General features: G+C 44.6%; 1 protein-coding gene and 1 long non-coding RNA gene across 8 annotated transcripts in view; one reads left to right on the top strand and one right to left on the bottom strand.

The window, feature by feature from the left end:
• The window catches only part of LOC129392695 (uncharacterized), a 115,590-nt gene extending 101,815 nt beyond the window's left edge, over positions 1–13,775 (top strand). The window contains exon 4 of the long non-coding RNA XR_008619069.1: positions 13,402–13,775. This is a non-coding gene — a long non-coding RNA (uncharacterized lncRNA). The remainder of the gene's footprint in view (positions 1–13,401) is intronic.
• MBNL2 (muscleblind like splicing regulator 2) overlaps positions 1–26,884 on the bottom strand; it is a 156,191-nt gene that overhangs the window by 54,636 nt on the left and 74,671 nt on the right. For all 7 annotated transcript variants that reach the window (XR_008619068.1, XM_028497777.2, XM_007101402.4 and 4 more), the window contains exon 3: positions 199–363. Coding sequence is in view for 6 of the 7 variants with exons in the window: in XM_028497777.2 (XP_028353578.1) it covers positions 199–363 (165 nt within the window). In the remaining variant the exon portion in view is untranslated. The remainder of the gene's footprint in view (positions 1–198; positions 364–26,884) is intronic.

The following is a 26,884-nucleotide window of genomic DNA, read 5'->3' as shown; positions in this document are numbered from 1 at the left end:
ATTAGAAATTGTCTTTGCCTACAGTTTCTATGTGCGTTTTTCCATTTAAATAATCTAAAAAACCCTATTTTCAGCATCTAGTTAGCTTCAAAGCTATTTGCTTTAATGGTAGCCAAAGAGACAAAGTAGGCGGACACCATTTTAGGTCACCGTGGCCTTGCCTGTACCAACGCCCATCATGAGATGCAATGTACTCACCACTGGATGAAGTGGGGTTCCTGGAAACATAAATTGCATCTGCTGGGCGAGCATTGCTGCTGCAGTTTTTTGCTGGATCAAATTGTTCCTCCCGTTAATTTCGAGTTGAGTTTTTAAATGTGTTGGAGGGTGAAGATACTTGCAGTTCTCTCTTGAACAACGGCCCTGGAAGAAAGAGTTTTGGTTTTAGGACTGTCATAAGTAGCTTTCAACTCTGTTGTCAACCATTTCACAATCATTCCTTATATACGAAGGTGTGTATCTGTGTGTGTGCACATGCGCGCACACGTATGTTGGAACATACAAGGGGTGAATCAGGCATTAGATGATTATCAGCCTTGCTCAGACCTGTTGAACAGAGAAGCTTCCTGAAATGTTGTTGTTTTTAGTGGATTCTAACTCTGACAAAAGACCCTAAGGAAACGTGACTGCTGAGAGTAAAGTCGGACCCTTCTAGGCAGTGTGGAAGGCCGTCAGAGGAGCATATTTACTGTGACTTATCCAAAGGAAGCTCTGAACTTGCTAAACGTTGGTTTGTGCTGGAGTGATGACAAAATGTGAATAATTATGCACCACATTTGTGCAGCGGGGAAAGTAATCAGAAGGTCTTGAAATGTGTGCTCCAGGGTGGCTGAAGATACCCCTAAATCAGATGATTGAAGAAGAGGCGGTGGTAGAATAGGAGCGGACATTTCTTACTAACTGACGCACAGGTGAAATTTCCAGGCATGAACTCAGATAATCACCTGCAACGGAGCAGTTTGCTATATAATACATGAAAGCTGCAGCCCATGTCCCTGCCCCAATCCCGTGACAGTTGTATAAAATTAAATGTCACAACATGAGGTAGTGAAGAGTGTTTACAGCTAAAGTAACATCGCGATGTTAAAGTTGGCAAAGTGAAAAGAAAATTAATTAGGTGACAGGTGTGCCTTAAAGCAGTCTTGAAGAGTAATCACAAATGGTAGTGTTTTCACTGAATTCCCAAGTTTTCAAAACTACCAATTGGGAGAATCATGTTGATGTGCGAATTATGCAATTTCTGGAGAAAGAATAACGAACTGTGTTAACCGGTACGGGGATTGTCATTCCCTAAAGAATTAGTCTTATTTGCAACCAAGAAAAGAGAATATGGGTTTGTTTACCAAATATAAAAGTAATTTTAAAAAGCAAGCTGGGTGGATCTGGGCAAACAAATTTGTTTATAGTCATCCTAATTCTCAACATCTGGAGTTCACACGCTGCCCCCTGCTCATTTCAGCTGCACTCGTGGTGGCGTAGGCTCCCTCCCGAATGTCAGCCTCCTACACTGCCGCCGAGAAGGGCAGACAGGGGTCCTGGGCTCAGCCTGGTGCTCTGCGCTCATCAACCCGCGTTAGCAGCATGAGAGGCTGTGCCGCCCTCTGTAGGGAGGACACAGAGGCGAGCACCGGGGACCCCAGAAGGAATCGGTCACGTTTCTGCTAAAGTTATTCTGTAGCAATGGGCAAGGTCAGCATGTCTCCTTAGGCTCAAGTTCATATTGTCGATGTCTCATTCAGCATCCTAAGGGAGGAAACAGACATCTTGGGTCAAGTACTGGAAGGGCCACTGTTAAAATACTGGCAAACTGGACCCACAATTTAAAATAATCCACTTTGTTGTACACCTGAAACTAACACAACATCGTTAATCAACTGTACTCCAATACGAAATAAAAAGTTAAAAAAATAATAATCCAAGTCAAAGCAGTCTAGAAATCTCTTTCTCTCTCCATCTACTTCTGTCTGCAGATTTTTAAGGTAAAGTTTTAATCCTAACTTTACTTTGCTCATTGTTTTGTGATGTCCTAGGGTCCCTCCAGCCCTACCAACCTGCTTCAGGCATGTCTTATTTTACTTCTCTTTCTGTCCTCCCTTGACAATTGCCCAAGTCTCTGGATTTTCTAAAATAAAATCTCCAAGAAAGCATTCGGATTGGGCCAGCTCAGAGCACAGGAGCGTGACCGGTCTCTGGATTGGCTGCCTTAGGTCAGGTGTCCAAATACATTCTTATCATCTATTGTGGGAGGTGGTCACGGGGCGTGGCTACTGCCTATCATCAGGGGTGGAGGAGAGTTGAACAGAGTGACATTTCTCGTATAGATGATAAGTCTCCCCAGGCTTCTCTCTGACAAGCTCAATTCAAACTCTCTTCAAACACAGTCAGTTCACTTGGAAGATGACACCCAGAGAGGCTCATGTATACAGGGTACACGTATGGGCCGTCTATGTGTACAAATGTACAAAGGGCCTCATGCAGGGGTTTGGGAAAGCAGAGTTCCATAGAATGGAGTTGGAATTTGTGAAACATCCACGCTTCTACCAGTTTGGCTATTATATTTTGCTCGTTCATAGAATTGTCAATTTGAGCATTAGTCTTCTAATGTAATGCTTTGTAGCTTCAGGTAAAAATTTCAATTAGCCTAGAAAAATATGTTTTTTTTTGGTTAATGCTGTCTTCTCTTAACACAACTGGGACTCTTAAGGAACTACATAAACTATTTTCAGCCAATGGAACATGATTTACAACATCGAGTTCGTAATTTGTGGATGGAACCTTCTTTTCCATGAGAATTAATACCATTTCCTACTGTTCTTACTTACACACTTGGAGTGAGGTATATTATTGATTACCCTTGTACCAGACAATTTATACATGGTTATCTCATTTTCTCCTTATAACAGCTGTAATGATCCCTATTTTACAAAACAGCAAATGTACTCAGAAAGATCAAGAAACTTTCCAAAGGTTATATAATTGGTAAGTGGTAAGGCTGGATTTTAAATCTAGGTTTATCTGACTCAATTACCTCACTGTACTAACCTATTTATTAGCAACAGTTAAAATCCAGGGAGGATAAAAATCTAGCATTCTCCTTCATAGAATAATAGGCTACTTAACACAATTTAAAATATAATAGAATATATATATGAGGATTTGGGAGTGGAAAAAGATCATTTGCCTGGGTCTGTCTGTCGGAAGGGGGTCAGAGGAGTGGTTAGGCTCACAGGCTCTGGAGGCAGATGCCTGGCACATAAGTTGGCTCTGCTTTTTCCTACCTTTGTAACTTCGAGCAAATTACTTGAATTTCTTGTATATTGGTGTTTTCATCTATACAATGAAAATAATTATTGTGTTTTCCTCTAAAGGTTGCTGTAGGATTAGATGAGCTAATACAGGCACAAGGTGTAGAGAATGCCTGGCACGTAGTAAGCACTGGGGAAGTGTTGTCAGCGTTACCAAAGAAAGAAAAGATATTTGTGTGTCATTTTCTTTACAGTAAATGCAGGATTACAGATTTAGTTATGTTTTGATTGGCTTTTTGTTTCTTCTCTAGAGTAGTTTTTCATTTCAAAACATGATAAAAGCAATCAGTACTTAATTATACTTATTCAAATATCTTATATTTAAAATTATTTTCAAGTCTACAGGATATTTCTGCAAGTATCCATATTTGAGGAGAGAGCCCTGGAACACAGTTCAGTCTAGCATCAATATTTTGAAGGGTGTTGCAGCACAGATGTATGAGGCATACAAATTCAAAGCCTGGGAAACTCTAGGCAGCAGAATTTTAGTAAGGGATACTATAGGACTCTAAAATCCTAAAGAAAAAGTTACTGTCAAAATATAACTATTTGACACAGTAAACAATTGGTAAGGAAGTTTTTGTTAAGGCGTAAGATCTGTCAGGATACACATCATCGCACAAAAACTGTTGATTATCAAAGCAAGTTGTCATAACCCGACGGGAGAGGGCAGTGAGCAGAAATGTAAAGCATCTTTGTATATCATTGTGAAACAAAACAGAAGTGTCAAAAATAGCGTCTCCCAATTTTAGTCCAAGAAATGAAGATGAAAATGTCTTGGGAAAGTCTTCCTGCGGCTGCTAGGATTGTTTTTTTTTTTGTTGTTTTATTTTAACTCTTCCTCCCTTGGTTAAACACTGTTTCCGAGAGATAAGAGAGGTAGGGTCCAGCCCCTGGAGAAGGGGACTGGCACAGCTTCTGTGGTATGGAGTGGGAGGGCACCATTCCAGAGTCTTTGTGAAGAATCTTCTAGAACTGGAAAATGGGAGCCCTGGAGGAGTCTAGGCAGATGGTCCCACACCAGGGTCTAATGTGGAGATTGCAGCCCTCAGGGGCCCCGCCCACCCCGGGTGGGATGCAGCAGGTTTAGAAACGACAGGTGGTCTGGATCACACTCACCATTGTTCTTGGTCTATTTCCAGGCTAGGGTCTCATTCCTTCCTTCATTCAATAAATATTTATTGAGACCTTGCTGTGTACCAGGTCTTGTGCTAAGTGCTAGTTAACTAAAGGTGAGTAAACACAAGATCTGCTGCCTCCCTGCCTGAAGCCTGCAATCGGGTGGTGAAGACGGATATTAGCCAAACAGTGACATAGATAAATGTATAATTACAAACTATGGTCCCTGTTCTGGAGGAGAAGGCTGAGAGAGAATGGTGGGAGAGGGTCAGAATTGAGACTGGTGGCAAAGGAGGGCTCTGAAGAGGTGACATATTTAAACTGAGACCTGAAGGATGAGAAGGAACTTGGCAAGGGAGTGAGTGAGGGCTAAAGTGTGTGTGTGTGTGTGTGTGTGTGTGTGTGTGTGTATATTTGTGTGTTGAGGGGGAGAATACAAAATGAGGACAAAAGGAAGAGGACGTGCTAGGAGAATGTACCATCTGGGGGCCTTCTTGAAGTTTCTCAAGGCTGGAATACAGAAGGGGGTGTGGGTTGCAGTGGGGGGATGATAAGAGATGAAAACGGGGAGAAGTAGACTAGAACCAGATAACAAAGAACTCTGGGAGGCAAGTTAAGGGCTATGAACTTCATTGCCACGGAAAGTTTTGAAGCAGGAGAAGAGCAAGATCAGATTTCTGTTTTACGCTACGTATAAAATCTTACCCTGATGATTAGATTTTGTATCTCTAATGTTGTTATGGTTTGCACTGTTTGGAATCCGCTTATTTAAAAACAATAACAGAATTCTGATGTCGTTTACATAGGATTTGGGCACTTCATTCTGCTTCCCAAAGTAATCTCTACTCCAGGAAAATTTAGTTTAGGGAGGATGGTTAGAAGCAAGTAAGAATTTCAGGCTGAATTAAGTTTATTAAAATAAGCGACCATGAAAGATTCTAATGCAGAATACCCATGTTGATTCTTAACAGGATGAGGAAAGATGCTGAATAACTGTAATATGTACTTGTCAGAACAACAGATCGTAGCTGTCGGAATTACATGGTCATTACATTGCACGACGTGGGAGAGAATAAATGCAGCTTTGGCTAAGAAAAAAATTCAGAGTCAGGTTGGTGTGAGAAAGGAAAAGCATAATTGGAAAATGAGCTTTTCCAATTGGTTATTTTAAAACCAGGAATTTTTAGAGTCTTTTCCTAGTATGCTCCTAATTGAAAAAGTCAATTAAAATATGGAAGCAAAAAAGAAAACAGATTAATTAGGAGATTATTAAAGGGATCAACAATAGGAGTTTGGCCCATAGGAATAGCTAACAGACAACTATATCCCATTAGTTTTCCATGGGAAAAGCAACGGATTTTATATGATCTGCAGTTCAAACTGACAATAGGCCCCTGCTGTACGACTCGGGGATGATTTACATTGTTTCTTAGTGTGGGCCACGCCATTGATCAGCAGACTCTACAAAGGCCCTTTTGGGAGATAATTCCAGTTGAGGCCCAGGGTCACAGCCTGATCCACTAATTCCTCCTCTTCCCGTTGGGTCTTGGCTGCTCACTGCTTCCAGCATGTGATGGTGTTTTCGAGGGAGCAGGCCTGGCTGTGGAATGGAGAATCTGACTCTAAGACTGGGGGCAAATGGTATGCGTTCCCAAAGCGGCCTGCTGGGATGCTCTGAGTCCAGGAGCCTGCTTGGGAGGCCCGTGGAAGCCACTGAAGAACCTCTCAGATTCCCTCGCGTTCCACACGCGTGAAACCAACTTAGCGAAATCCTGATGTCCTGGAGTCACATTCCTGAAGCCTGTTCCATCTTGGAACCTTTCCTGGAGAAGCAGTTTAAACCAGTGGTAAAGGGAACAGTCTCTGGAACCGGACTACTTGGGCTCAAAATCCAGCTCTGCTGTTCTTGCCATGGGACCTTGTGGCCTCCAGTTGCCACATCTGTGAAATGGGTGTAACAATAGTTCCCCCCTCATAGGCTTTGGTAAGGATTAAGATTTAATGCATATACAGTGTTTGAACAGTTCCTGGCACATAGTAAGCCCTCTATAAGTTTTTATTATTATCCTCCTCCTCTTCCTCGTCATAATTACTATTACCAACACCCTCTCCGCAGAGCAGATGAAAATACATGGTATTAAAAACAACCTTCCTGGGACTTCCCTGGTGGCGCAGTGGTTAAGAATCCACCTGGCAATGCAGGGGACACGGGTTCGATCCCTGTTCCGGGAAGATCCCGTATGCTGTGGAGCAGCTAAGCCCATGCACCACAACTACTGAGCCTGCACTCTAGAGCCTGTGCGCTGCAACTACCGAGCCCACGTGCTGCAACTACTGAAGCCCGCACGCCTAGAGCCCACACTCCGCAACAAGATAAGCCACCGCGATGAGAAGCCTGCACACTGCAACAAAGAGTAGACCCCGCTCACCACAGCTAGCGAAAGCCCGCGCGCAGCAACGAAGACCCAATGCAGCCAAAAACCAAGCAAATAAATAAATAAATAAAATAAAAATAAAAACAACCTTCCTGATAACTAGTTCAGTTTCCGTATCACGGTGCTTCTCTCTGGCCTGTCTACCAAGCTCTTTAACACTATTCTTGTTCTCACAATCAGCACCAGCCTTGGCCATTTCTCTCTTCAGCAGAACCTCAGATCTGGTTTTCTTTGATATCTGTCCTGCTGAAACTTGCCAGGCCTGATTAACATGGCATGACTAATCCCGAGTTTAAAGCAGCTATGCATATAGTGGGAAAATCCTGGAATTCGGGTTGTGGCTTCATCCCTAAACGGTTAGATTAACTTTTGCAGATAATGTATCATATTCTGTGCCTCAATTTTCTTATCTGTCAAATGGGGGTGATCATGTTCCCATATCTCAACTCTTTCCGACGTTTGTGAGAGCTCGAGAGACAACCACAGTTGCTCTGAAAAAAATAATAATTTGCTATACGTTGTCAATTCTACATCTATTTCCCCCTTGAATGTTCCTAATCTAGTAAAAGGAGAAAGCCACGTAAACCAACAGTTACAGTGAAGGGTGACACCTGGGAGGTATGTTGGCAACGGTCCCAATATGTTAGGAGAATTGTGAGCAGTCTGTGTGACAGGCGGGGCAGGAAGTGCATCAGCAGACGTGGCAAATTAAGTCAAAATCGATTAAGTCTAGGAGGATTTATTAAGTACCTACAGTGGAAAATTCAGTCAAATAGACCACGGCTTTGGTCCCCGTGACATGTAAAGTGTTTAGCAGACGTTTTCTAAGTGACTAAACTGACTGGGGTGGGGGGATCAGATGCTCACAGCCTCAGTTTCCCTAGTCTCAAAATCTCTCAAGGTTTTTGAAAGTGGGAAAAAAAAAAAAACAAACCCAGAGGGCTTGGTTCGAGCAGGTGAGGTCCAGCCCTCTTCCCCAAGGCTGGCGCTTTTCCCTTCCTTACAGGGAGCTGCGAATGCTTCTGAGTCTTCTAGGTTTGCATTTAGGGCAGCCTGTTATCCCGGAGAGGCTGGAAGACCTTGGGGCCATCACCAGTGCTCTAGGAGCAGATCTGTGACTCATTATAGCCATGCCAATGTAACTGCCCTATTCCTTCAAGCACTATTGTGCTCTTAAGACCTAATGTGTGACCGTTTAAACAGACGAAACATAAAAATGAATAAATGGGGAGGAGAGGCAGAGAGGGTGAATTGTTTGCAGTTTGCCATTTCAAAGCACGTTTCTATTTTGTTTAATGGATTTGGCTGCCTGAGAAGTTTAATTAATCAATCAATTAATTTATTAACATTAAGACTCAAGTTTATTGTTTTATATATGCTTCAAAATGTACTGAGCCTGTCTCCTTCCCTTGATTCTCCAATTATGTGAAGAATTCTTTTTCACTGTTTTTCTCTGTGACTTCTTTTCTCTGTCCTTGAGCCTGGACAGTTTAAGTGTCTCAGACTACTGTGTCTTATGATTGGAAAGAGCTGTTTGTCAGTTTGATTGAGGCGCCAAGCCCTGTCTTTACTGGTAAGGATTATCCATCTCGTTAACTTTATATGTTAACTGAAAATGTGCCAGTTAAGAGAAATCAGTGAGGCCAAAAATAGTCCCTCCATCCTCCAGAGATTTAAGGAAACTGATTTCCAAGCATCAGATGCTTCATTTGAAAATTATTTTATTTAGCTAAAAGATTAGTATCTTCTGAGTCACAGAGGAACACTGGGTAGTGTGGATGGTGATAGTGTACTGACATAACACAAAACCGGTCTAGCTGCTGTCTGATTTCAGAGTGTCTAGTTTCCTGCCATCACGTTCATCCGTGTATGCATGGCTATGGCCATGGGTGAAACAGAAGCTCTATGCAATATTAATCTCACAGCATTAGGATGTTTCCTGTGTGGGGAGGGCAGGACTTTCTGGTCTATGTCTTATACTTCTCAGTACAGGGACCCTCACACGGTGGGCACCCAGTGCATGTTATCAAATGACTGTCCTCCTTTCTCTCCTCCAGCAAATCACGTGCCGAGCCCTGTGATATTAAACGGGCAAGTCAAAACACAGAGTGAGCAATGCCACAATATGGGGAAATTCAAGGCGCTTTGTGAACACATTGTAGGGAACTCTGCCTAGCTTAGGGGCCAGGGATGACTCTAGTGGAAGAGGCACATATCACGTTCAGACTAAGATCTTTATCAGATTGTCTAGTTGCGTATATGCGGAGGGAGGTGGGTAGGGAGTAAGGGTTGGCGATTTGGAAAATTAAAACGAGCCAGACTAATTCACGACCGCTCTGGGGGGGCGGTCAAGTTCCCGAAGCCTTATAAAGGCCTTCACACGGCACCTGAAACAAAGCAAATGCTTAGGAAATATTGGCTACTGTTTTTTTTTATCATCAGCTGATCAGAAACGGGTCATTTTCCAAATAAGTGAAATCTAGCCAAAGACACAAACTTTATTTTACACTTTCTGTTATTGTACAGTCTCTTTCAGTCTGATTTGAAAACCACGTGGTCAATCACCTACCCCCCACCCCATAGGGAACTTCCTGGAATTCGGACACTGGCAGACAAGCAGCCTTAAAGGCTGACATTTAGTGGGTATAAATACCTCGTTTCCACTTAGAAAATAGCCACAGTCCCAAGCCTGTGGAGTGTCAGGTGTTTTCCCCACTTCTCTGGTCACTCTAGCCCCTTCCCCCAGATCCTACCACCTCTCCCTCCTGGATCCCAGGGATCAAAGAGTTAAATCTGGCACAGCAAGGGGGGCCTCCCTGACCCAGCTCTGGGGCATTCTGACTGGTCACTGCCCTGGGAGGTATTTATATTAAAATATTTTGCATATCACACCTCATTATAAATATACTTGTGACAAGGCCAGAGTGCCCTGGTTGTTGGTGTCAAGTTGGGTAAGGCTTCCAGGAGGAGGTGGGAGAAGGGGTGGGTGAGGTATGGATGGGGCATTGGGAAGGGGTGGGCAGGAAGGGGAGTAAGATGGGGGGAAAAGACCAGGAAAACAGGGCCAATCAGGTGAAGAAGCGCTGGAAGGAGGTGGAAGGGTAGAGTGTCCTTTTCAGGGTGCATTCAGTTTTAGTAACAAAGAAAAGCACATTCCTCTTGGGCTGGTGTGTATTACTTGCTGCCTTGAGACTGCCCTGCAAACTGAGCAGCTGCAGGAGGAAGCTGCACTTGATTCAAGAAACACAGCCTGTGCAAAAGCTTTTAACTTTCATTAGGTCCCATTTGTTTATTTTTGGTTTTATTTCCATTTCTTTAGGAGGTGGGTCAAAAAGTTATTCTTGTGTGTGGTGTTAGGGATTGTTCTAATTTCATACTTTTACATGTAGCTGTCCAGTTTTCCCAGCACCACTTATTGAAGAGGCTGTCTTTTCTCCACTGTATATCCTTCCCTCCTTTATCAAAGATAAGGTGACCATATGTGTGTGGGTTTATCTCTGGGCTTTCTATCCTGTTCCATTGATCTATATTTCTGTTTTTGTGCCAGTACCATACTGTCTTGATTACTGTAGCTTTGTAGTATAGTCTGAAGTCAGGGAGCCTGATTCCTCCAGCTCCATTTTTCGTTCTCAAGATTGCTTTGGCTATTTGGGGTCTTTTGTGTTTCCATACAAATTGTGAAATTTTTTGTTCTAGTTCTGTGAAAAATGCCAGTGGTAGTTTGATAGGGATTGCATTGGAAGAACCTAGGGGTAAGACGGGAATAAAGACACAGACCTACTAGAGAATGGACTTGAGGATGTGGGGAGGGGGAAGGGTAAGCTGTGACAAAGTGAGAGAGTGGCATGGACATATATACATTATGAAACGTAAAATAGATAGCTAGTGGAAAGCAGCCTCATAGCACAGGGAGATCAGCTCGGTGCTTTGTGACCACCTAGAGGGGTGGGATAGGGAGGGTGGGAGGGAGGGAGACGCAAGAGGGAAGAGATATGGGAACATGTGTATATGTATAACTGATTCACTTTGTTATAAAGCAGAAACTAACGCACTTACAATAAGCAATTATACTCCAATAAAGATGTTTAAAAAAATAATAAATAAATAATATTCCTCGCATCACAGAATAAAAAAAAAAAAAAAAAGGAAGAAACACAGCCTGGGGAGGTACGGGCGGCATGGCCCCTGCGTCACTGCAGGGCCAGTTCTCTGCACCGCTTAGGGGAGGATCAGCTGAGCCGTATTACAGAGCAGAGGTGAGGGCTTTAGTGTCTGTCTCCTGAGGGCAGAAGCTGTGGGCCTCCGTTCCTTTATTCATTCAGCAAACATCGTGGAGCAACTGCTCGAGGCCAGAAACCGGGGTGGAATTGCGCACAGGGTACTGAGATGTGATCTTACCCTCAATAAAAATAGCAAAGACTTATATAATAGTGCACGTATCATGTACCAGGAGTTTCTAAGTGCTTTTGGTACATCACACTCTAATCTTCAATACAAGTGCTTAACAGAGGAACTGTTAATATTCTCATTTTATGGGATAAAAGGTAGGCACAGAGAGGGGAAGTGACTTCCCAGAGTCACACAAGTAGTCAGTGGCAGAGCTGGGCATCTGACCCAGGCCGGATGGCAGCCTGTGCTGTTGACCCTCGGAAGAGCCATTTTTAAGACACTGAAAATCCAATGCAACGTTCCTATTACACCTTAAAAAGCATTCTTCGCGTATAATATCTTATTACAGCTTCACAACATTCTTGTAATATATTACTCCAATTTAAAGGTAAGGAAAACGAAGCTCCGAGAGATCTGAAGATACTTTCCAAGGCCAAGTTGCCAAAGTCGACCAGGCTGAATTCTGGTCAATTTACTAAAAAAAATGTGCCCTCCTTGGCCCCTTGCTGTCAGTGGGGGGAAGCTGCAGGGTAACATACAAAAGATTTGTTCAGAGCAGAGTGGACCCCTTGCATAATAATGAACATTAGGGAGGTGACACGGGACGACTGTGTCGTGGGTTGAATTGTGTCTTCCTGGAGAGACGTGTTGATGTCTTACGCCCCAGTTCCTTGGAATGTGACCTTATTTGGAGATAGGGTCTTTTTATAGAGGTAATTAGGTTAAGATAAGGTCATCTAGGTGGGCTTTAATCCAACATAACTGGTGTCCTTATAAAAAGGGAAAATTTAGACACAGGGACAGACAATGTGAAGAGGCACAGGAAAAAGATGGCTATCTCTAACCCAAGGAACGTCTGCAGCTGCCAGAAGCTGGGAGAGAGGCCTGGAACAGTTCCTTCCCTAGACCTTTAGAAGAAGCATGGCCCTGCTGACACCTTGGTTTCAGACTTTGAGCTTCCAAAACTGTGAGAGAATAAACTTCTGTTGTTCTAAGCCACCTGGTTTGTGGTACTTGTTACAGCAGCCTTGGAAACAAGTACAATCACTTATAAGAAATGCTAGATGATGTATTTTTTTTTCATGAGATTGGAGGCTACAACCAGCAAAACACTATGCTATCTTCTGACACAAAGATTTGGTTCTGCGAGTGGGTATTCTAATTTTTTTCGCGAACTCAAGTAACAAGATCCCCTTGTCTTATCAAAAACAAACTACAACAACTCCCAAATCCTTAACAAGTACAATGATTTTCTGCACATGAAATTTTGTCAGCTTAAACACTATTAGATTTTTCACATGGTAGATTTAATAGGAGAGATTTATTTTAGTAAAAGACAAAATGTTTCACTAAAGAACTTATTAGTAATGCATAAAGACCTACTGAGTCTCTGAAGATCCCATTTTCAAAGAGAAATGTTGGGATAACTTTTATGTCCTGATTACAGAGAAAGACTCGATGAACATTGTCCTTGATATTAAATTTGTATGGAGGAGGCAGATGGGGGAAGGGGGAGCAATCACTCAGTCAAGCAGGAGGGAAGTCAAAGAAAGTGTGTAAATTTGGCCAGCATTTTGAAGTTGCTTTTAAAAAGGTTGACATGCGTTTCTGGGAAGTGGGGCCACCTTCACAGGTACTTGGACACACCAAGCGACGATGTTAGAGGACGGGGTGCAAGGACGAAGGCTGCCGAGTTCAGCCCAGGTCTGCCCTACTCCCACCCTTCTGACCGCCTCACCCATTCATTCTCTCCCAGGCTCCCAGGACAAATCCTAAACTGAGGCTGGCTGTTTGCCCCTGGCTGATACCAAGTCAGGCCCCCTGTTTTGATGGCTAGACGACTGCTCTGTGCTACGTCCCAACTTTCTGCTTTCCTCTTCACCTTGTCTGCCTAGTGGGTGTCCCAGTGGGTACCACAGGGTTTCTCTCTTCACTTCCAAGTTCAGGGGCTGAGAAACTGCCTCACTCCAGGCTCCCTCCTCGGGTCAGAGCTCTGCTTGGCCTCTGCATCCAGAAAACCCTGCCCACAGGCTGGGCCCTGTGACCCACTGGGGGAGAGCAGCTACCCACCTGCAGACGCACCAAGGATCACCTCCCTGGGTTTGTCCTCTCTGTCACCCACCCTCAGCTGACACTCTGCTTATTTTTCTCAGACTTCCTGCTGCTGAATATTTCTCCGGGACGCACCTAGGAGGGCGGACACACAGCCAGCATCTCTTTGGTCCAGGGGGCAGAACTAGCTCCAGACTCCGGAGCCCCTCTGGTCAGACTCAGCCAGACGCTGAGGTATGACATTATTCCCTTTCCCTCTTAGGACTGTTTGTGGAAGAAGTGCTGTCCCTCAGCAAAACCCGATGTTCTCCATTAGTGGCTACAGGCTGGACACCGAAGCTCCTCAGAGCCCAGCAACTGCTGGTCAAATTTATTTATAAACTGAATCAGTCCATTATTAGAGAGTCCAGTGTTTTTTGTCGTTGTTATTTTTTAAGAGAATTACATATATGGTAACAATACTTGGTAACATTGGTTGAGTACAAATAAATACTGATATTATTATTATTATTGACTACTTATCATTAAATACATACGAGGCACTGTGCTAAGTGTCTCACCTGCATTGTCTCAGGCAAACCTATCAGAAGGGGAGGTGCTATTAATATCTCCGTTTGATACATGAGAGAACTGAGACGTGGCTAGATTAACCACCTTGTCCCAGGTCATACCAGGAGCAAAAGGCAGAACCAGGATTTCCACGAGGTTCCCCCTGAGCCACTGCTCTTAGTCCCTGTGCTTCTTTCACATGTTCATATACTTATACAAGTGACATTTACTGAATACTTATGATGTGCCAAGTATGGTGCTAAGAGCTTTACAGGAAGGACCTTGTTAGTGTTCATTATAAGCCTCTAGGGTAACTCTTATTTGAATCCCCATTTTGCAAAAGTGGAAACCAAGGCTCAGAGAGGTTAAGTAACCTTCCCAAGGCCACACAGCCAGTAAGGGGAAGATCCAAGATTTGAACCGATCCAACCTGGCTCAGCCAAAACTGCCATGCTCCGAGAATATAAATTATTAATTCCAACAACATGCCTGGTACTGTGCTAGGCCCAAGTGGATACAAAGATGAAAAATAAATTGTTCCTAACTTTAAGAAGCTCTAGATACATAGATCTACAATGCACATACACATGAATGGAAGAAAGGGAAGAGACCATAGTAACGAGTAATATTTGAGTTTAATATTAGCTGAAAGGATCCATGTAGTGTTTCATAAATCAGGCATTCTTACAAATCCAATTAAAGTGATTGAGTACATTTAATAAATATGGTTGAATTTTAACACATCGAACTAATAATTGAGGGGAACGACCAAAGTAGACCCCTGCCAGCACATCTGCAGGTCTTAGGGCAAAATGAGGCACCACTAACAGCCCTAGCGACTGCCCTGTCTGGGGAGAGCACAAGATTTCCGAATCTGCAAGCGACGCACCTGGATATCAGGGAGATAAATGGATTGTGCATGTATCAAACCATAGTTCAAGACTAATGCGCGTACGTTTCAGGCACACGTCTGTGCTTTGCTTATTGAAAAGGCCTAAAGCCCCGGATGAGGGCAGTTCCCCAGGAAGAGTCGGTGGAGGTTGGGGCACTCTGCACCTCCCTGGATGACCCCAGCGTGGAACGTCTGCCTGGCCTGGCATGGCAGAGTTGAGCAGGGCAGAGTTGCCACTTTGTGAGATCCGCTGGGAGTGCATGCAGTTTGGAGCTGTTTTTATAGGACTGGTATTTTGTTCATTTTTATGTACTCAGTTTCACCTGGTCACTTCTGTGATCCTAAGGACAGGGGAGCTGGGCGAGACACACAGCCCAGGGACTCTCACAGGACCACCCGGGATTGAACCTGTGGCTGGTGCCTCGTCTCTTCACAAAGCCCCACGTCTCCCAGGTGGAGTCATCTGGCCCTGGATACACATCCACTCCAACTCCTGCATTGTCCCTCCCTTCCCATCCCACTGTCTCCGTCAGGCCGGGGAAGCATCGGATGTGGCCCGCCGCTGACGCGAGACCCCTCACCGACTTCCCTTCCTGCAGCGCCCTGCCCTTCGCTCACTTGGCAAACGCTTGTCTACTGTGTGCCAGGACGCGCTCTAGGAACAGAGGCTGTGTCAGTAACACAACTCACAGATACCCCGTCCCCATGGAACTCAGCTTCTACTTTGGGCAGACAGGCAATGAGCAGTACGTAGCGTAAAAATGAGGAAGTCGCAGGGTTGAATGTGTCAGGTTCTATGGGGGAAGAAAGGGTGAGATAAGTAGGATGCAGACGATTGCAGGGTGTCGGATTGCCCTGTTAAATTCAGTAGGCAGGGTCAGCCTTCCTGAGAAGGTAATTTTGGAGCAAAGACTTGAAGGAGGTAGACAGCTGGGCCTGGCCTGACTAAGAAAGCTCATTTCAGGTGCAGAGAACAACTGGTGCAAATGCCCCAAGCAGGAAGTGTGCCTGGAGTGTCTGAGGCTAATGCACCCGGAGGGGTACCAGGAGGCCAGAGGCCCTGGGCACCCAGAGGCAGGGCAGAGTTGAAAAGGAGGTCAGAGATGCAACAGGGTCATGCTGGGCCCTGTAGGCCACTTTAAGGCCTATTGTTTACTTTGAAGGAAATGGGGGCTTTGAGCGGAGGGGGTGACAGGAGCTGACTGCTCTTTTAGAAGGGTTGCCCTGGCTGCTGTGTCGAGGAGAGACAGCGGGGGCCAGAGGCACGGTGAGACCAGCTATGCTGCACAGTCACCCGGGGGAGGGACTGTGATGGTTTAGACCAGGCTGGTGGCAAAGGAGGTGGTGAGAAGTGGTGGCTTCTGGTGATATTTTGAAAGTAGATCCAACAGGATTTCCTGACATGCTGGGTATAGAGTGTGGAAGAGATCAGGGTAGGGTTCTGGGATGACCTACCGGAAAGGGGGAATTGATGTCATCTGAGATGCCGAAAGGCCTGGATCAAGCCAGTACTGGGGAAATCGGAGGAGCTGTGTTTTTGGACATACTGAGCTTGAGATGCTTGTAGCATATCGAAGTAGGCATGTCAAGGAGGCAACTGGATATAGGAGTCTCAAGTTCAAGAGAGAGGTGTGGGGTGGAGATGTACATTTGGAAGGCCTGGGCATCTGAAACCTATTGACAGCCATGAACACGCCTCCTCAGTTATGGCCCCGGGTGCATTATTCTCCCTCTGAGAACCTCATGGAACACCATTCCTTCCTCAACCACGTCCAGATGTCCTTATCTGTGAGCAAGGCCTCCCATGTTGTCACAGAGCGAGCGTCCTTTCCAGTCTCACCCCCGCTGCTCTCCTTTCTTGCAGCCTAGAGCCACATCCAGCGGCGGCTGGGACACCCGAGTCCCCATTGCCTCCCTGGGCTCCTGTGTGACTTTGCTGAAGCTGTGTCCACTCCTTTCTTTTCTTTCCTTTTTCAAATTGTTCAAATTCCGCTTCCCCTCCAAGGCCCAGTTTAACTGACCTTCCTCCACGTGAATCATTCTCCAGCCTCTTTACTTTTGTGCGTTTTTGCCTGCCCTGGGCTGTTTTAGCAGCCTGCACCGCTGGGCGGTACATCACACGTTATGCCTGTTCTTATCATCAGGATTCTCGGGACCCAATCTCAGGTCTTACTGTAAGTTTCTCCTGAGCAGAAGTGCTCTCATTTGCCTCAGAATAGCCAAAATGTAGAGCACAGGGCCCGGCAGAGGCGGAGCTTGTACACCATCAACGTTTGCTTAACAAATGAACCTTGGGGAGACATAGATTTTTGCAAGACAAGACCCTTGTATACCTTGCGGGATGAGATCTAGGGGACAAACAAGTATAACTTGAAGATGATTTTCACTGATTTAGAGGCCACTTTGTCCCACTTAAGGATTCTTAAATAGTACAAATACATACTGGAATCTAATAAAAGCGTAGAGAGTAGGCTTTTTTTTTCCCACAAGGACAAAATTACTATTGCAAGTTAGTTTTAAAATGACTGAATGTGTTTCCTAAAATGAAAATACCAACAAGTATGTGAATTCTTACTTTTACCAATAACACAAACAACTACAAATTAATAGAGATGATTTACATATATAAAAATTTCACAAAGGTTTGCTATATGTAGACATTTTACATACATTGACCCTGATTCTCACCACAACCCTGGAACTTTGTATCCTTATCTTCCTGTTACATATTGAGTGAATTGAGAGAAGTAACTCACCTACGTTACGTTACGTAGCTTGTCGGTGGTCACAGAGCTAGTAGGTGGTAGAGTCAGGATTCTAACTTAACTGTCTTGAAAGCCAAGGGCAAAATTCCTTGCGTCCTGTCATCTGACCTCTTCCCTTCCACCTAGAAGCCCTCAGACCTACAGTTTCTGACCTCAGTGTCCAAGCTGCTGATTGTCTTAGTAGAGGAAAAATATCATGGCATGATGCTTCCAATAATCACGTTCTCAGACAGAATTCACTACCACTTCCAGACATTCATTCACTCAATGCATATTTCATGAGCACCTCCCTCTGTGTCAGCCACTGTTCTCAGCAAGGGAGAGAGAATAATGAGAAAAACAGGCAAAAGTTCCTACCCTCAATGGAGCTTCCATTTAATGAGGGGAGACAGACACTAAACAAGATCAATAAGTAAAATCTATAGTGAGTGTGATGGGGATAAGGGCTATGCAGAAAAAGAAACCTAAGTGAGATAGGAAGTGTGTGGCTGGGGGACCTGGCGGTTTCTGTTAGAGTGACTGCAGGAGGTCTCAGTGAGAAGCTGCCACCTGAAACCTGGCAGAGGCAGGGGAACAAGCCTGGTAGGTTCTGGTAAGAGGAGACAGGAAGTTCAATGGTCCGGAGGCAGGAGTGTGCCTAGAGTATTCTAGAATAGCAACCAGGGCAACGTGGCTGGAGCAGAGTTTGTAATAGCGGTAACTAACTAAGATGGGAGACATGAGGAGGGTGAAGTGACCAGAGCATGGTGACCAGGCTCGTCAGAAGGACTTTGGCTTTTACTCTGATTGAGGTGCACAATCAACGGTGGGTTAATGCACTGGGCGATATTACCAGAGGTTTCCACGTTCTTCGCATATTTTCAGAATGTATTAGCGACTTTAATAAATTATGAGAAAGTGCATTAGGTCCGCCTTCCAATCACTAAGTGTTGCTGATCTCATGCAGAGCTCCATACAGCACTGCCCTTGTGACCAGGAGCAAGGCAGGGAGAGCACAGAAGGCTTAAACACAAGAGGTCCAGATATGGGGCGGGTGGTCAGAGGGGGGACCTATCTCCAGCCCCCAGACCTTTCCCACTCTCTTCCTTGAAAGGAAATGGGCGGCCATCCCCGCAGCCTCCAGCTCAGTCTGAACAGCCAAACTGCTGGGAACGGATCAGGCCGTCTTCACTCCCGGCTCTTGGAGCTGAGCTGCGGGGATAAAGCCATCCGTCAGCAGCCTGCAGATGCACCTCTAAGAACAGTAAGGGGAGGAAGGTCTTTACGACAGAGCCTGGAACACTCCTGGTCAAACTCCTGCCAACCCATTTTACACCTGACAATATAAAGTAATCCTCAAATCTTATTTCCCCAGTTTCACCCTACAGTTCAATACGATTTTTTATTTTTACTTTGAGGAGTATCTCACAAAGAGAATATTGGCTGATGAGAACATGACTTTCTCCTGCTCTGCCCTCTGTGAAGGTGCTGGGCCTAACGACGCATGGTGAGAGGGCAGGAGGTGGGCTAGATGAGTGAAAAAGAAGGAAAGCAGAGAAAACCACTGAAAATTTGCCTCAGAATAATCAAATTGACAGCTCAGTTTCTATTTTCAGGATTTAAAGTGAACACATTGGACCTTCCTTTAGCCTGGAAAATGTTAGGCTGCTAAGAGCCATGGGACCTTTAAAACTTAGAATGCACCGCTGGGAGCCTCCATTTTCAAGTTCATGGTCCTGAGGTACTGGGGAATTTACTTCTTTTTGGCGTATATACATGCAATTCCTTCTAAGAATTTTCTGGAACTACCTTTACTCTAAAATTATCAGCGCTTTTCCCTGTATAGAGCATTGCTGCACCAGCGGAGGGGAGTTTTTGCCAGGGGAACACGGATGCGTGTGCCAGCAAACACTGCTTGTAAACCGTGTAAATGCACGTATGACAGTCTCCAAGGTTATAAAATGCTGTTGTCACCAATAAAATACAGAGTGAAACACACAACAGTTAATTGAATTCACAGTAACTTAAAAAATTTTTTTAATTAATTAATTTATTTTTAAACTTTTTTTTTTTTTTTTTAACTTTTTGGCCACACCCTGTGGAATGTGAGATCTTAGTTCCCAGACCAGGGATCGAACCACTGCCCCCTGCATTGGAAGCACGGCATCTTAACCACTGGACTGCTAGGCAAGTCCCCTAAACTTTTTACTTTATACTGGAGTATAGTTGATTAACAATGCTGTATTAGTTTCAGCTTTACCGCAAAGTGATTCAATTACACGTATATATGTATCTATTCTTTTTCAAATTCTTTTCCGATTTAGGTTGTTACATAATATTGAGCAGAGTTCCCTGTGCTATCCCTGTGTTACCCATTTTAAATACGCTAAAGACCGCGTGCCTAGAGCCCGTGCTCCGCAACAAGAGAAGCCACCGCAATGAGAAGCCCGCTCACCGCAACGAAGAGTAGCCCCCGCTCGCCGCAACTAGAGAAAGCCCGTGCACAGCAACGAAGACCCAACGCAGCCAAAAAAAAAAAAAACCCATGAAATTAGGAAAAGAACCTTGAAAAGAGAGCTAAAGTGGGAGAAGTGCTGCAAGTACGAGAGAAACTTACCTCTTTTTTCTCACATGAGGGTGTTGTACTTCATCAGATGCTTTTTTTTTTTTTTTTTGCGGTACGCGGGCCTCTCACTGCTGTGGCCTCTCCCGCTGCGGAGCACAACGGCACACGGGCCCAGCCGCTCCGCGGCATGTGGGATCCTCCCGGACCGGGGCGCGAACCCGGTTCCCCTGCATCGGCAGGCGGACTCTCAACCACTGCGCCACCAGGGAAGCCCCAGATGCTTTTTTTTGCATCAGTTGAAGTGATGCATTTTTTTTCCCCCTTCATTCTGTTAATGTGGTTTCTTACATTGATTGTTTTTCTATGTGTGGAAGGGCTTTGCCAAAGGCTGGACCATTCTGTGACACGTGCACCTATGCTTCTCTTCTATGAATCAACTTTTCAAGTTATTGCCCAGGATGGCTCATTTCTAGATTGTCCTCACGTGCCATAGGGATTTGAAAATTAAAAACTTTTCAATGTTTCAACTCAACACTAAGAGCTAGTTCTTGGTCATAATCAGTTGGTTCCATTCGAATTAGTAGTGGGTAGAAGCTCTTATCCCCTCTTCAGAGAAATAATCAGATCAAGATCGGCACAGAGAAGAACGATCTGTAATGACCGATAGGGAGCTTATGCAGCAGGAGGACTGGTGGTGCCTCGGAGCTCATGGGAAGGGGCTTCACCAAGATGTGCGGGCCTAGGAAGGCACTATGGGCGAAGGACGGATGGATCCCAACCTGTCACTACCCGCCTAATAGCATCTCAGCACTTGGCTTAATTCCGCCAGCTTTTCAGGAACCTCGGAAGCAAACAAGGAGAGCTTCTGAGGGACCACCAACATGCACACGGTTAAAAAAGAGTCACTTCTAAGACACAAAAGCCATTTCAAGAAATTGATCAACAGCTTTTTGCAAGTAAGGCAATCTCAGTTTGCTGTTTTTGCATTTCTGAAAACTTTTCCTTTGCTTTGAACTAAAAAATAAAATCCCATAAAGAATAGCTAGAAAGCAAAGCTTCAGTATGTGAGCTGGCTTGTTCTCTTAAATTTAATTGTAAAACGTTATTAAAAATTTGGGAAGTATGGGGGATAGGAATCACTCTTAAGAGCACCATGCTCTCATAAGTGTTACTGTTTGAGGACTCCCTTTTGATGTTTTCCCTATTTTTATGTAGTTATAATCTTGCTGGCCAAATCATTTCATATCCCGATTATGCTCACTGAGCCTATCATTAGCGTGTTTGTTCCTCTCTGGTGATGGGGAGTTTCATGTACGAGGCCTGCTTGACAGTACCCTGAAAGGAGGCAGCACGATGAACTCAACTATTTCTCTTCTTTGGATTACAGTTTGGCACTTTCATAAGTAATTTTGTGACCAGCGTTTTCACACGCAGAGTCATCCTCCCTGCCCTGTTTTCCTTTCTTCAGATTAAGTGGAATTATTGGATTAAGGAGGATGGATTTTTGCATGGCTTAATAGATCTTGAATCAGCGTATTTTTAAGTGAAATCTTATCTGAGCACTCAGCATATCTAGATGTTTTTCTCAAGAACTAATCATATTACACTGATTTTTATCAGACAATGAGCATATGTTTTTCTTTTTGCCTCAGCTGCCAGGAAACTCAGCGCTAAAGTTCAAATCCAATAATGAGTTCATCTCAGGTGACCTGTAATAGTTCCTTTTGGATTGATATTCTACTTTGTTGTCCCTTTTAAAAACAGTGATGCTGAATTCTTAAAGTTCCCTCAGGTTCCTTTTAGAAACAGGGTGGTTATAAAGCTCACTCACGTACGCACGCAAACACACACACAAACGTGCCTTTATTGTAAGTACCTTAACACAAAACTTCTTTATGTAATTAGCATCATAAAATCCAAATTCTTGGAACTGGAGTCTGTGTGATGATCTAGTGCAATCCCCTCCTTTTACAGTAGAGACACTGGGCTAGAGAGAGAACATGACCCCGGTCTGGGATCACAGAACTCCCTGCAGCTAGAGCCAGGGTTAACGAGAAGCCAGGCCTTTTCATGCCCAGTCTGAGCCCTGAGCAAAGCGCGAGGAACTGCCTGCTGATTGGCTGTACCTAACACCTTGACACTCTTGCCAGGGGCTCAGTCATAAGCGCCTCTCTCCATGACCCTTTCCATCTCTCCCTCTTCCTTTTGCCACCATTTCTCATTGCCGCCATCCTCTGGGAGGCACGTGCTGTCTCATTCCTAGAGCCCCGACTCTGCCCAGCCTGGCCCATCTCACACGCTGTCCCCGTATGAGTTTGCTAGGGCTGCCTTAACAAAGTGCAGATGGGGAGGCTCCCACCACAGAGATTCATCGTCTCACAGTTCCGGAGGCTAGAAGTCCGAAGCCAAGGTGTCGGCAGGGCCACGCTCCCTCTGAGGGCTCCAGGGGAGGATCTGTTCCAGGCCTCTCTCCTTGGTTCGTAGACGCCTGTCTTCTCTCTGTGTCTCTGTGCATTGTCTTTCCTGTATGCGTATCTCTGTGTCCAGATTTCCCCTTTTAATAAGAACACTAGTCACATTGAATTAGGGCCCACCCTAAGGACCTGGCTTTCTCTTGATCACCACTGTAAGGACCTTCTCTCCAAACAAGGCCACATTCTGAGACACAGAGGGCTTGGACTTCAACATAGGACTTGGGCAGGGGTAGAGGTGGGGTGGAGTGAGCGGGGCGGGGGGTGGGGGGTGGGCGGGATGCAATCCAACCTGGAACAGTCGCAAAGGTCTTTTTCTCCCAAGTTTTGGGCGGGGGGGGGGGGGGGGGGGGGGGGGGGGGGGGGGGGGGGGGGGGGGGGGGGGGGGCGGGATGCAATCCAACCTGGAACAGTCGCAAAGGTCTTTTTCTCCCAAGTTTTCATCTACCTGCTCAGAATCCTTCATGGTCCTGACTTGCCAAATTAATTCTAAGTTCCTCACTTTGGCGTTCCAGTTCTCCCTTGACCCAGGTTTGACATATCATTGTTATTTCATCTCTCGATACGCCCCATATTCCTCTACACTGCAGTCCAACTGCATTACTCTCAGACTGCAAACACCCCACACTCTCCTGCCCCCAAGCTCACTCTCACGCAGCTCTGTCTGCCTCAGATGCCCTCTTCCCCCACCTCCCAGGCCCATCTCAGGCGCCGTCCTGTCCGCTGAGCCTTCCTAGTGCCCCTCAGACATGTCTCTTCCTCCTCCAGGGCTCTGCTTCATGTATCTTGTTGGCAGTTAAGGATTATGACTATTGTATTACGGTCACTTGTGTGTTCCCTCCTGCTCAGCTGTATCCCTCTTAAGCGTAGGAACTTATCCATCCTTGCATCTTCCCAGTGTCTCTTCTTTCCCAACTTCCCCCAACGTGGTTGCTGGTACCTCTGATGAGCACATAGGTGGCAAAAGATATACGTACTCTTCTACAGGGAGCAACAGTAACGTGTCAGGTCATCTAAGACAGCTCCTCTGTAACAGGGTGCAGACTCGGCATGATGTATATAATAGACAGTGGAATAAATAAAATAAGGGTTGGATGCAAAATCTAAGATTGTCGGTATGTGGGCATGGCTGGTGTTGAACGGGAGATTATTTTTACTAGGAAATTCCCTTTGTCCTCGTCATTTTCCCCTCCCAACAGAAAATTCCATGAAGTTCATTTCTGAAGAAAAGTAAATATCCAGATGGCCAAGGCAATGACCTTTCTCTAACGGAGGGGACGGATTTGTTACCCGGCCAAATGTTTGAAATTCTTCCACCGGCATGGCATGCGTAATTGAGAGAGATGTGTTAATTACCCTTACGTGACAGCTTGTGGGACTTCCTAGACAACTCTGAGACGAGTATTGATCTGGAGTCACTGCCGGTGACTGTGCTGTGGTGATATAAAGGTAAGGTCCTAACAACAGTTTCTGAATGGGCAGGTCAATGTGCAGGTTCTCTATGAAGTGGAGCCTGCAGGCATTAGGGCAGCTGGCCAGTGCTTGTCAGGAAACAAAAGCACCAGTGTAGCTCTTCAAATGACATCTGAATGAGTGGCACAGGCAAACTCCCAAAGATGTAATCCCTATTATTATAATAGCTCTATGGTTCAAAATGGGCTGTTATCAAAGTGAAAGACGAATCCAGAAAGGGAAGATGAGATTTTTTTTTTTACCCCCTACAGCTGTGAATCAGCGGTATCCACATCACTGACTGTTATTTAAGGGAACTGAGTGCACAGCTCTTGACTCAGCACTGTGGACATTTTGAAGAGGAAGCAGAAAATACGATCCTTGCCCTAGAGGGGTCACTGTCTTGGCATTGTGTGGAAAATAACTTAATTCTCCAAAGTCTTTTACAGAACCAAGATTTTGTGGGTCTGTGATCAAGAAAGAGAACTATCTTATCTTTAAAAAGCAAAAATGTCATGAATATTCTTTGGTCTAAAAGGCAATTCATATTCCCTAATATAATTTGCTGTGTCGCTTCTACATCAAATTGTTCAGTTTTTGTACCACAGATCTGCACAAGAGAGCTTTTGGATTTATTTTCCCCTTTCCTATTGCCAACTAAGTACTTTTTTCTTTTACCTGGAGTCATGTGAAATATGGGATTACTTGACTTCTCTGAAATCAGATATAACGGCATGTCTGCTTCCAAAGTAACCACTTTGTTGTTCATTCATACGTTCCTGGAAAAACTATCTGATTTGGGTTTAGTCTAGGGAAAATACATTCAAGTTTGTTTTTTTTTTCCTTAAAATGTGTAGAAGAAAAATATGCATCTCTTTTGAGCAACTGGAATCAATTTAAGGTTTTGGCACACACCATGGAAAAATCAATGGAAGTTAAAAGTTGACAGGCAAAGTTTGCCTCTGCAAGTGTCAATAAACTTGTGTTCACTAAGAAAAATACAAAAAAGGATCTTTGACAACCAACTAGGATGGTCGGTCAAGTAATCAACCAATATAGTTTTATAGAAGATAATTATACACTGGATGCTGGGAGGCTTCCTTTCTATCCCTCAAAAGAGTTTTCAATTTAACTAGGGAGATAACAAGAGCATGCACAGAACAATAAATAAATAAGATGTTATGTACAATAAATAAATAAGATGTCATGTTGATAACAAGAATCAAACATCTAAAGGACTAGGCATGCTGGAGGAACTCATGAACACTGAGGATCTAACCAAGGTTGAGTCTCCCTACAAAGTCCAGACATCCTGTTGAGAACCCATCCAAATCTGCTTCCCACCGAGACAAGAACTCATACTCCTTGAGCCTTGTTCCTGTTGCTTGACAACTGACATCAGGCTCTACTGAGCCCCAGGAGACCAATGTCCAAGACTCTCTACTTCCCGTGCATGGTTTTTTTTTCACATGGAAGGTGAGCTAATAAGTAGGACACCTATTTTTCTCCTTTCCTTTCTGGTGCCGGGAATTCCTTCAGGTTTTTCTAGAAGCATTTGCTGCTTTGTTCCTTGCTCAGAGGGAGCAAGTTAAATCAGGATCACCAAAGGCTGAGTTTCCCATTTATGTCCCAGGCATTCACACTGGTGGCCCAGGGCCAGCCTCTCAATAGTATCAACAAATCATGGCAATGTAATATGTGTCATGTAAGTTACAGGGGTGGCAAGAGGCCATCATCAGTTTGGTCTCAGATGGTAATGAAAGGCTCCATAAATATGGGTCTTGGGGAAAGGAAAGAAAGGAGTGGTATTGGAGGAGAGAGTGAGAGCGCCCGGCAGTGTCAAGTACTGCGGAGAGGTCAGGTAAAATCCAGAGTTGCAAAAGTGATCTTTGAATATGGCAATTACATAGTTATTGGTGATCTCATCAAGGGCAGTTTTGGTGGGGCTTTGAGAACAAAAGTCTGACTGCAGTGCAGTGAACAAGGCCTGGAAAATGGTGAGAAGTAAGGTTGGACAATTCTTTCACTGAAATATCCTAGTAGATTAGGTCCTTCTGGTCAGAGATGTTGGAGGAAGAGGAGACAAAATGATGTTTAATGTTATGGAACATGTCTCTATTGTTCCACCCTCCTCTGTGTGAGTAGACAGAAGGGACCACGTGCAGACTAGCAGTGGAAGGTGCCCAGCCAGGGCACTAACAATGCCCTCCATGCTTGGGGCAGAGAAAGCCCCACTGGAATCCTGTTTTGGTTTTGGGTTGTGTTGTTTTCCCTTAATGTGTGTGTGTGTGTGTGTGTGTGTGTGAATGCATTTGTTCTTTTCCTTTTCTGTCCCTTCTTCTCCCCCAACTCTTGCTCAGTTCCTCTTAGAAATGTTAATTACTTTGGGGTAACTTTCTGTCAAATGTCTTGAACTTTTCATGAGAAATCCACCATAAGAATCTGACAAAAATATATAGAAAGCCTGCAAATACATGATTTGGGATTTTTGAGGTAATGATTTAGGCTTTTAAGCAGTTAACCTAAAATTATATCCACTTAATATTACCTGAGCACTGGAGACCGATCAATTTTCTGATTTGCTCACTTTGCCTGGTACATGGGTAAGTCTCAGAGTTCACTCTTATTTCCAAGTAGTAGATTGTAATTAGCTAAGAAGGAGTTTTCATATTATAGTAATTTCCTAATTATGCATAGGGACAGTAGAAAGAAAAGTTGGGAATAATAGTAATTCATCTAAAAACCTATTTTAACCATTAGCTTTAAACTCAACTGAAGAATTTAACCAAAACTCCTGATAAGAAGTAAAGGAAGGAAACTAACGGGAATTTTACCTTTTAAAAATGTCTGTGGGGGCTTCCCTGGTGGCGCAGCGGTTGAGAGTCCGCCTGCCGATGCAGGGGACACGGG

Source organism: Physeter macrocephalus, chromosome 13 (assembly GCF_002837175.3).
Source record: "Physeter macrocephalus isolate SW-GA chromosome 13, ASM283717v5, whole genome shotgun sequence".
NCBI classification, from domain to species: Eukaryota; Metazoa; Chordata; class Mammalia; order Artiodactyla; family Physeteridae; genus Physeter; species Physeter macrocephalus.
Note: the sequence above shows the minus strand (reverse complement) of the source record. Positions and strands in the feature narration are given on the sequence as shown.